Source organism: Chenopodium quinoa, unplaced genomic scaffold (assembly GCF_001683475.1).
Source record: "Chenopodium quinoa cultivar QQ74 unplaced genomic scaffold, ASM168347v1, whole genome shotgun sequence".
In the NCBI taxonomy this organism is placed as follows: domain Eukaryota; kingdom Viridiplantae; phylum Streptophyta; class Magnoliopsida; order Caryophyllales; family Amaranthaceae; genus Chenopodium; species Chenopodium quinoa.
This window is the reverse complement of record NW_018744092.1, coordinates 2,203,485-2,212,822: the sequence shown is the minus strand read 5'-3', so window position 1 is coordinate 2,212,822 and position 9,338 is coordinate 2,203,485. Positions and strand designations below refer to the sequence as shown.

The 9,338-nt window shown below is 31.5% G+C and overlaps 1 protein-coding gene across 1 annotated transcript; it reads right to left on the bottom strand.

Moving 5' to 3' along the window:
- Window positions 1–501: 501 nt before the first annotated feature.
- On the bottom strand, window positions 502–1,907 carry LOC110692056 (F-box protein SNE-like). The gene has a single exon (XM_021869045.1). It carries the CDS (start codon window positions 1,391–1,393, stop codon window positions 887–889), a length of 507 nt encoding a protein of 168 aa, XP_021724737.1. The 5' UTR covers window positions 1,394–1,907; the 3' UTR covers window positions 502–886.
- Between the last annotated feature and the right edge of the window lie 7,431 nt (window positions 1,908–9,338).

Here is a 9,338-nt window from a genome sequence, read left to right as displayed (position 1 = left end):
TGTTTGTCCAAATGACTACAATTTCCTTCTTTTTAGACTAGTTCAATTGACGTATGTAATTGGAACCAAACATATTTAAGAACTTTGATTTTCACTAAAAAAAAAAAACTTTGATAAAATTGTACATTAGGTTCAAGATATGGAAATTCCAACGTAGAAGGTAAACAAAGCTTAGGTTAATTATCTACAAAGTTGAGAGATTGAGGGATCATCCGACTTTATGGCTCTCTAAACACCAAAAATCTACAAATTAGTTTTTTTTTTTAAATTTTGTTGTCGATAAATGCTTAATTAGTTGGGTACTTATCATTAGGGAGTACTCCGTAACAAATAGCGCGGTGTTTGGAGCTAATGCCGTCAAAATTAGAATTCAAACATGGTTACAAGTGTAACATATGGCATTGTCACTATGCCATAAGCTAGTTGTTCACTTGATATATTATAGGTAAGAAACTCAAACCAAATGAATGCGTCTATCCAACATTAGTCATGTAAATTACACCCACTCATATTATTCACCGCTAAACAAAACAACATATTTTGGTAATTACCCATGTACAAAAGAAAACATAAAGTATCAAAATTCAGAAATAAATTTCACTTCTTTAATTATTTTGTATTAATAACACTACCCATAGAAAAGAATTTTTTTACTACTCCGTAGTACATCATACAAGGGGTTAAATGGAAAACGAAAATAATTCAACTAATTAATAAAGGAACAAAATTTGGATATTTAAATTACGGAGGAATCTAATTTGTCACTTTATTGAGGGGCAAAATATTTTAAAAAATAAATAAACTCAATCAATTAGAACCGTTGGATCAACTACTTAATTATCTTCCCTCCAATTTAATCAAATCATAAAATCAAATATTTTTCTCATCAAACATTAACTGGCTTACACAAGAACATTAGAGACGACGGAACCGCATCACTCCCAACCCTCCGACCACCGGCACCACCGCCGCCCAACTTCTCGTAATAATCGACGCAAAATAAGGAAAGCAAAAGCTGAGCGCCTTGCCTCGACCAAACTCGGCGAGTCAACTCAGCACCACCACGACCACGACCACCCCACCGACCAAGTACGGGTCGAACACAAACCATGTAAAGACGCTTATACCCTCCAAGAGCTAATACAAGGGTCCGAACACGTGGAGGAGGCGACACGTGTCGAAAGCAGACGTACTCCCAAACCGAATCATCTGACTTGGAGATTGAACACCATAGTCTGCATACGCAGGATGCCACCCCTAGGGATCTCCCGTCGAGGCGTTTCAACACCTCGACTAGAATGTCCGGGTGGTCGTTGATTGAATACTCGCTTGTCATCCTTCGTTTCTTATTCATAGTCATCGTATCACTTCGATTAAACATTTTCATTTTCATTTTCTTTTTTACTACTACTCAATGGAGTGTTGTTGTAATGTAACAAACTTTTATAAGAATTATATAATGGGATTGAGAAAGGGGATTTGACTTAATTGTGAGAAATGGAAATGGAAGAGAGAGAAATAGAGAGAGAGAGAGAGAGAGAATCGAGGAGAGAGAAGAAGGGGACAAAAGGATAAAGTTAATGAAGAGGAGTGAAGTGAACAAGTCTAGGAATGAAATTGTAAGCTAAGCTAAAAAAAGGACCAATATTGTTTTGTGTGTCTTTATTTCTCTATGAATTTTTTTTGAGAGAGAGCTGTTTGTTTGTTGCTTTTGTTGTTTGCTTTCGAGGAGATCAAACTTGTTTCTTTCTCTATTCATTTCCATTCATAACATTTTATTATGGGCTTTACTATTTACATTTTGTTTTAGTACTAAAAGTGCTCGTGCTAATTAAAGTGTTTGCTTCTCTTATTTTCATGATTATATTGCTGTTAGCCGAAAGATGTGTCTTTTCAGGTTAAACTTTTTCATATTATAACGTAACTTATTCTAGGATTATCAACTACTTTTCTATGTTTTCTTCGTTTAGAATTGCTTTAGATGTGTTAAGGATATTTATTAATTAATAATTTGATACAACTAGCTGGTTATAATGTCACTCTTGTTTTGGCCATTGTTTTGGTTGTATCAAACACCAAGTATAGTACAAGCATAAAACCAGTTAATATTTCTTTCGATCCACTTAACATTATCCCATGTACCACTTTTTTTAAATTACAGTTTTCTAAGTCAAATGAGACAATCTTATTGAAAAAGAGGTAGTAGTAAGCTAGAAACTATTTACAGGCTATGTATAATTATCACTTATTAGAGCAATTCACTCCAACGATAAATTCCAATAGCGAGTGCATGTAATTTACTTCCGTTAAATTTAGATGATTAAAATACACTCTGTAACTTATTGTCTTATTAATGTTAAGCTTCTTTTATTTTGTATTTAAGATTAAATACTACGAAGTATTTTTATTATGATGATTATTTGTGTAATCAAGAAAACAAACCAAGCCACAATAAATCAATTAAAACATAAACAAAGAGTATGTAAGTAGCTTAATTTATCCAAAAAGAAAAAACAAAGAAGTTAAAAAAAAATAAGTATAGTATAGTTTGTTTCGTAGAAATGGACAGAAAACTAAAAGTTTAAGAGTAGGTTGGACCACAGTGAAGTTGTAAAAGCCTACGAGCATTCATCAAGGGGCCTCAGGAGGAGACGGAGGAGACGTTGTGTTTGCTAACTTTGAGGCTTTCTCTCTATTAAGACCATGGCCTTTTTCCAAATCCAACGGTAAATTTTGACTTTTACAATTTTAGACCTTTTTTAAAAAAAAAAAAATGAATAATAGATCCGTAACACCGTAAAAACAATAACACTGTAAAACTCAATATTTTCTCAATTTAGCTAGGTTACTAACTTAATAACTTTTGCTCTGGCTACACTCATTTTCTCCCTCTACTTTTCTGTTTACCTTTAAATATAATATTATAAATGTGACGAAATTTGTACTCCCCCTATTCCTAAATATTTTTTTCATTTTGACTGTGCTTGTTTGTCAATGCACTTTGACCAAAAATATCATTAGTTACACGTTAGTAAAAACATATAATAATAGAATATTACTCCGTAATAAACTATTCATTGAGATAATTCATATGACCCGACATGATTATGTTAAGGTGTACATTTTGAGAGTATTTTAGAAAATTCTCTTAACTTATAAATAGTGTTAAGATGCCAAATGAGAAAAACAACAAGAAACAAATGAAGTAATTATTAAGAAGAACAATTGTTTTTTTTTTTTTTTTTTTTTGTTTTTTTAGATAATTAATGGTACAAAATTATAAAATCAATTTTTATTTTAAATCATTATAATGGATTAAGTGAATTCAAATGAATACGACTAGATGAAAATATTAGATTGTTGCCTCTATTCGAAGAAAAAAAAAAAAAATTGTTGCCTTGTTGGCGTGGATAGAAATCTTTTAAAGTTTGAGTCGGTCTCTTTCCACCATTGTTTTAGGAAGCAAATTAAGTGGCAGTCTTCATGACTAATTACAACCAAAATCACACCATGTTTTATTGGTTCAACTCTTGTAATGATTTGTTCCCTTCCATCATCCGAAACGACTTTAATTAATCTAGCTTTCATTTGTTTATTAGAAAACAGATATACTCTTAGCAATATACTTATGTCAAAGGATCCAAAGTAAGAAAACAAAGAATTGAAGCTAGTAAAGAATTCCTTGAAAATCCATAACATTGTAGACTTCTTCCACCATCTCAGGGTAAGAAAACAAAGAATCAATTCAGACACATTTGTCTGTTTGACTCATAATAAGGTCAATCTTAAATTATTGTCCTTAATAAAAAAAATAATAACAAAAATAATAAAATTTTAAAAATAATAATGTTAGGTTCAACTCTTCATTGGTAAATGACAATAGTAAGGATCCTATGTTACCCTTGTGACACAATAATTTGACACCACACTAAATCAAACAATAATTAAGATCTCTTACACATGAAAGATTTGATAGTTCATAAAAAATAAAATACTTGTATTTTCATAAAATTTGTCACATAGTCTTAGGACTTTGTTCTTTTAAAATAGTAACACCCAACTCTCTTGTATATATGTAAGACAAAAAGCATATTATAAAAAATAATTATAAACTTTTTTTCAGTAGCTTCGAATTGACATTAACATTATTAGAATTATTTAATAAAAATAAAAGTAGATAAAAAAAAAAACAGGTCTTCTAATTGTAAGTAATGTACCCTACAAATAATATGGGTAAGGGTAAAAAAGTAATTAAAAGTTTGTTGTTTATAGGGTTGGAATTGTGTGTCGGGGTACCATTTGAAAAGCATTTTTCTGGAATCCAGCTTACCCGGAATTTGATCAATTGCAACATTACAAAAGAAAAGAAATTACACAACTTGGTCACAAACAATATCTAAATTCTAAATACGGAGTAGAAGTTTTTTTTTAATTTTTTTTCACTCACTTCCCAAATGTCTTCAACTTTTTGTACTTTTTGTTATTGTTTCAACTGTTTTAGCATTTTTTGTGCCCCCACATTTCTCTCACCTACAAAATTGTTCTTAAAAATAAAAATAATATGAATAAAATTATTATTAATGTTTCGAGTGAGAGGAAGCTTTCCTTGCTGCCACATTTACATGACGCAGAATATCATGATGCACGTACTTACGCTGGAATTATAAGATTAATATTTAATTTACATGGTTTTATTGAGCGATCGAAGCAAATGGATGGTCACTCACTCACTCATCCTTATATATTAAGATATGAGACAAACTAAAAGGAGCGATGATACTATGTTGACTCTCAAATATTTAAACTAATGACTTATTTCAATGCCTTTTTTTGTTGGACCATCAAATTGCAATTAAGTTAATGAGTAAAAAAGTTGATGAGACTAAAAATAGTGAATGTAAGAGTAAAGTGGTTGACTTTTAGGTCATTCATAAAAGAGACAAAGTAAAAATTAGAATTAGAGAAACTTAACGGGAATGGGAGAGTAGCAAATAGCAAGCATAATCTTTGTCAAGGCTTTGTTCTATTCAACCTTTTGTTTAAAGTTATCTTATACTTCGTATTATTTTTATATAACAAAATTCTTTTTTTTTTTTGAGGAATTTCTATAACAAAACTTACTTTTAGTATATCAAGAGTTATGTGCAACTATGTGAGTACATAAGGAAACTTAAATTATTCAAATTTATGAAAAATTATTTTGTCTAAAGTTAAATCAACTAACTTAGTTTAAAATAAGTCCATGAAAGAAATATGGTCCAATGAATTCATGTGATGTTTGATTCGCATAAGAAAATATAGAAATGAAAATTTTTAGGAATTGTAATTAGGAAGAGTTGTTTGGTTGACAAAAAAAAATGATGGAACGAGAAAAGTAGAGAATTCTAAGAATTTTCACTTCCCATAAAATGTAAGAATTTTAATTTACCTAGTTTCCCCTAAGTAAATAGTAATTTGTATGAAAAGTTACTTCCTACATTAATGCCAAACAACTTTATAAAAATCCCATAAATTTAAAGTAAGAGACTTAATTTCCATAAATTCCAAATTAATGTGAATTTCTAATTCCTCTTAAAAAAAAAATAATAATAATAAAAAAAAAAAACAAAACATTATCTCAATGGCTAAAACATTGTCACTTCAATCACTTTTTAGGTCATGTCAAAATCAAATTATGTAATTCTAAGTACAATTGGATTAGATTTGAGTACTGGTATTAAATACTGTAAGTTAAATCATAAACGCCCAATAGTATAGTCGTAACCCGTAAGTATATGATTGCATGTAACATGGTGTAAGACAATTGAAGTATAGAACATGGACAATACTTGGTATCAGTTTATCTGAAACTTGCATGTGTTATTTTCTTGTACTACTCTTGTCCAATAAAGCAATTCATCACATACTTTGATTCATCATTAGTTACACACTTGCACTTACATTATTGATTCATATAATAAATTAATTAATTAATAATCTAAGAGTTAATTTGCCCAATGAATATTTCTTTTGTTTCTAAATACATGCAAAATCACTGTAATGTGCCAACTTTGGTCATGAATTCACATAAAATTATAAGAAAATGTACTTTCATAATCATTGTGTATATTGACAAATTCATCTGAGTAATGTAGTTTAAAAATATTTATATTTTAAAATTCTTACAACTACAATATATATTGAGATATCATTACTTAAAATACTGCATTATAAAGCCCAAAAAACAAATATTGCATTTATTTTAGAACAAATGAAGTAATAAACACTAATAAGCACATCTAGATATGTAGAATAATTCGGATCTCTTTCAGTTGTAGCTATCGTAGGTATAGAGTAAATTATTTTTTTACAATTTAAGGTTGTTTGATATTCATCTATTTTGTTCGGAAATAAAGAGGTTATTTGATAATCGGGTTAATATTTGATAATTATGCTTCAATTTAACCGTCTTTAATGTGGTTTGAAATTTAACAATCCCTCTATATCTTATATTCATCAATGACAAAATTATTTCATTGTTTCCAATTTCAATATTCTCATTTCTCAATCTTAATCCCAAATCATATATTCGAATTCCACTGCAAACGTAACAAACTTGAAAATTTAAGCTTTCATCTCTCTATTCCCAATCCCAAGCTCCTATCCGAGGTTATCTTTTTAGTCTTATCTAACACAGCAACAGCAACAGCAGCAACAGCAGCAACAACAACAACATCAACAACAACAACAAAAAGAGTTTTAAAAAGGCCCAAGTATATGTTCAATCAGACATTATTGAGGATGAGCAAATGATTTTGAGCCCAATGAGCTGAAGTGGACAAAGAATTTATACAGTTTTTTTATTTTTTATTTTTTATTTTTTTAGGGGGTGAAATTTGGAATCTAAAGGAAAAAAGGAGGCCAGAAGGCACTTTTTTCTTACTTATCATGATAAAAAAGATGAAAGAAAAAGGTTGTACAGGATAAGATAGTAAAATATATTTCAGCTCTTCAGGGCTGCAGAATGAATAAAGGTAAGACCAATTTGTCCTGATGTTAAACTACATTTCCAAGGTTAAATTCATAAAATGTACTGTAACTTGATAAGATTCTGGTGAGGTTAAGTGCGATGAACAGCCTTTATAGTTCAACACAATCAAGATGTAATTCAATGACCTGGGGTGAAGACTAAAGAATGGCCATGCTTTGCCAATTCGAGTATTCAACCAGGACTCGAACTATCATCAACACAAATATTTAGCTCCTCTTCGTATTGACATTCAACATCATGTAGCATTGTTTTGGTAAAAGCCTAAACGCTTAAATAATCCTCCAAAAAGCGGTAAATAAACTCAGGGTCACCTACAGGAGATAATTTACCAAAATATTCATAGAATGATAGAATATAGTCCATAGTAAACTCAGGTTCACCTATGGGAGATAGTTTACCAAAATATTCATAGAATGATAGCATGTAGTCCATAGTAAACTCAGGGTCTCCTTCGGCAGCTCTAAATTTGAGATTATCTGCGTTGATTTTACTGGAAGGGGGAAAGAGGGAAACAAGACCCGCGCTTAATATAGTAACAACCTCACAGGTACTCTCAAACTGTATCTGATTGCATGATGCAGGGGGCTCATACACCAGAGCAATTTTACTTAAAAATCAAACCCAATTGACAGTTCTGTTGCAGTTTGAGCTGTAATTAACATGCTAAATCACAAAATTCTCAATATCCAAAACAAATTTTTTATCAATTCACAGCAGGCATGCCAAAGCGCTCTGACTGAAAATGTTGTGATTTGCCTGAAGTGACAAACAGAGGCAATTGCCTACTCCTAAGTCCTAACAGAATATTTTTCATTTTTCAACAGCTAGACAGCCAGAACCAGCAATGGTGCTTCGCCTTCGAAGAGGAGTTCTCAGCTTCTCACACATAAATTTCAGGCAATAGTGATACCGACAGACATTATTAAAATATTAAGGCAAGTAAAAAAAAAAGCACAAGAGTAAGCCCTCAACAAAAAGAAATCATAAGAACACTAGAAGACATATAAAAGTCCTATCCAGTCTTCAAATCACAAGGCTCATACATGGTTATTAAATTCAATTTCTAAAGTTGTGATCTAATTTAAGGTGAGATACAAAACTTATTTAATTTCCTAGTTGAAACAACAGGCTTCAGCTCCTAATCTGCTCATGAAATCATCCTTTGAGACCAAGGAAGACGATTTCCATAATGATGAACTGGGTGGGAGAAATAGGGCTGTGACTTTGTCTAAGAAATTGGAATGAATGGTAGAGATAAGGGAGCTGCAAATCTGCTCCAGGACAAGTAAACAATCACATAAAAGTCAGTCTGGCTTTTCATAATGTTTATGCTTTTTGGCTCAAAACTCGAAGACTCTTCAGGAAGGAGCATTACACAGGCAATGCTTTAGTGAAGGAAATTGCTCAGCTGTGTGATATGACTAGGATCTAATTTCAAGCTACTTCACAGATGGGTTGAGGAATTTTTATTTTTGGGTCCTTTTTTGTGTAATTCATCCAAATCACGTAATGATTTCCTGAGTAGCCGAAGGTTGTATCTTAAAAAATCTGCTTGTATAGTTGTATTAGTGCTTTTCTAAGTAACTTTGAAGGCTAGTTAGCCTGCATGTCCTGGTGTGCTAACTATAATCCAAATAAGAAACAGAATATAGAGCAAGCATCATTAAGTTGTAAGTCTTGCAACTGTACTAGCTAAGATCAAGAAAGAAAGAAAGAATGAAATACAATCAACCAAGTAAAATCTTGAACAAAACAAGACTAATAAACCCAACGGGAATGAAAAGTACAATACACTAACAAGAAATGCATTCAAAATGATACTGAGTACAAGAATTACCTTATCCAAAATCGCCTTAGCCCAGACGCTAAAAAACGACTGTCAGGTAAGCTTTGTTGTGATCACTGAACGGACAACCAGTCAGGGCATCAGGCTTTCACACCTTACACAAACAGAAAGCTAAGTGTTAAGATGCATGAAGTAATTTAACTGAGGTTAACATAGAATTTGGAGTCCATGTCTTCACCTTGACAAGAACCATCCATAGTTTTAATATGCAACTAGATTCATAGCCTGTTTGATAGGCATGCAAAATGCAATTGAATCAATGATAAGATAAGTATTTGTCTATTATCACATATTCATCCATACTTCCAATTGTGCACTGAGTGAAATGAGTTCTCTTATTACCCAAAAAAATGAAGGCACAAGCCGGTCACACAGTGCATCACCCAAGGCAAGCCACAAATGCAGATTGAGAACATAAAACCAAAAATGGGACAAAAAATAAGCTCTAACTTTGTCCCATAA

Coding starts and splice junctions, on each gene's coding strand:
- LOC110692056 (XM_021869045.1), bottom strand. CDS start 1,393: ATGAAAATGAAAATGTTTAATCGAAGTGATACGATGACTATGAATAAG.